The sequence below is a fragment of the Sphaeroforma arctica genome, assembly GCF_001186125.1.
Source record: "Sphaeroforma arctica JP610 unplaced genomic scaffold supercont1.7641, whole genome shotgun sequence".
NCBI classification, from domain to species: Eukaryota; class Ichthyosporea; order Ichthyophonida; genus Sphaeroforma; species Sphaeroforma arctica.
In genome coordinates this window covers 1-1384 of record NW_014032917.1, presented here as the reverse complement: position 1 = coordinate 1384, position 1384 = coordinate 1, and the positions used below count along the sequence as shown (strand labels likewise).

Sequence of the window (1384 nt, the reverse complement as noted above, 5' to 3'; positions counted from 1 at the left end):
TCGTAGTTGTATATGCACACGTCCTCAAAAGAGGTAAAACTCCACAAAGAAACTTATTCAATACATTTAATAGCAGCCCAGGGGATAGCTCACCACTCTGGGTTATCGCGAGGATGGCGTTCAGACAGCCATACACTCCAAGAACATCTGTTTCTGTGACCTCCTCGGCCGAAACAATTTGGGCAAGTCTCTGCATAGTTGATGGTATGAAATGATCGCCACCTGGACAGTATCTAAACATAGCTGCTACACAAGCCGCAGCCGCCCGTCTGGCTACCGGACTCGTACTGGTTATGTTGTCTGTGCAAGCATCCAGTAAAGTCTGCATTTGCCCGGAGTCAAAATGTAATCCAAACTCTTTGCATATAACCGGAATGAAGTGTTGTAGAGTGCCTTGTAGTACGTCTGAATCGACCCGACCAAGTATCATCACAAGAGGTGTAATCAACGAATTGAGAAAGACCGTCCTCTTGGCAGGTCTAGTCAATGGACTCAGTTCAGCGAACTTCAGCATGGCCGCTCTCAGCGATCTCACAGGGGCGTTGTTCTTCTTTATGTGCTTATACAGTTCTAATTGGATTCGTCCTTGGTGCATGTCGAGATGTGTTTTCAAAACTTTATTCAAAGACTCGTCTGCGGCCAGGCGCACATCGCTGTCTGGATCATTTAAGGCTAATAGGAGACCACTCACCGCAATAGATAGAAATTTGGGAAAGTCTGCCGTCTGCTTATAACGACCTTCCATTAACGTGTCCGCGAGAAACCGGCACGCACTTAATCTATCCTTCGCTTCTGCCGAAGGTTCCGCATCATGATTAACATCAAAGGTGCGGTACATACGTACCATCCGTTCCTCCATGATGGACAGTATTGACCTAGCACATCGAGATTCGCAGCAACAAACAATATCTGGTATGGATCCGCCTGCTGCCACGACGTATTTAGTATTTATTTTACATATTTATTGTAGTGACGTGAGGAGTGAACTTTATTTTGTCAGATTCCAAAATCTCTTAAAAAGCGCCCCCCCTCCCCCCCAACAAAAAGTCAAAACAGCAGCGCGACAAGAACCATCCAGCCAGACCACAGCATTGCCTATAAGCTGAACGGTGCGGTGTATTTCGTTGAACATAAAGGTGAACCAAAATAGAACAGACATTGAATGAACGTTGATCATATCAATGGTCATGTATTCACAATGAAATAACAACAAGAAAAACATACGTACACAAACAAACAAACAAACAAGTACACCAACACCAACACCAACACCCACACACATATATATGTTTTAGGGTTTATATATGTATGTATATGTATGTATGTATGTATATATGTATATATATATGTATATATATATATATGTATGTATGTATGTATGTAT

General features: G+C 42.8%; 1 protein-coding gene across 1 annotated transcript; it reads right to left on the bottom strand.

The window, feature by feature from the left end:
• Positions 1-93: 93 nt before the first annotated feature.
• Positions 94-896, bottom strand: SARC_16237 (hypothetical protein; the record flags this gene model as incomplete). The annotated part of the gene is made up of 1 exon (XM_014289653.1): positions 94-896. A coding segment is annotated over exon 1 (766 nt), but the record flags the coding sequence as incomplete, so codon positions are not given.
• Positions 897-1384: the final 488 nt, after the last annotated feature.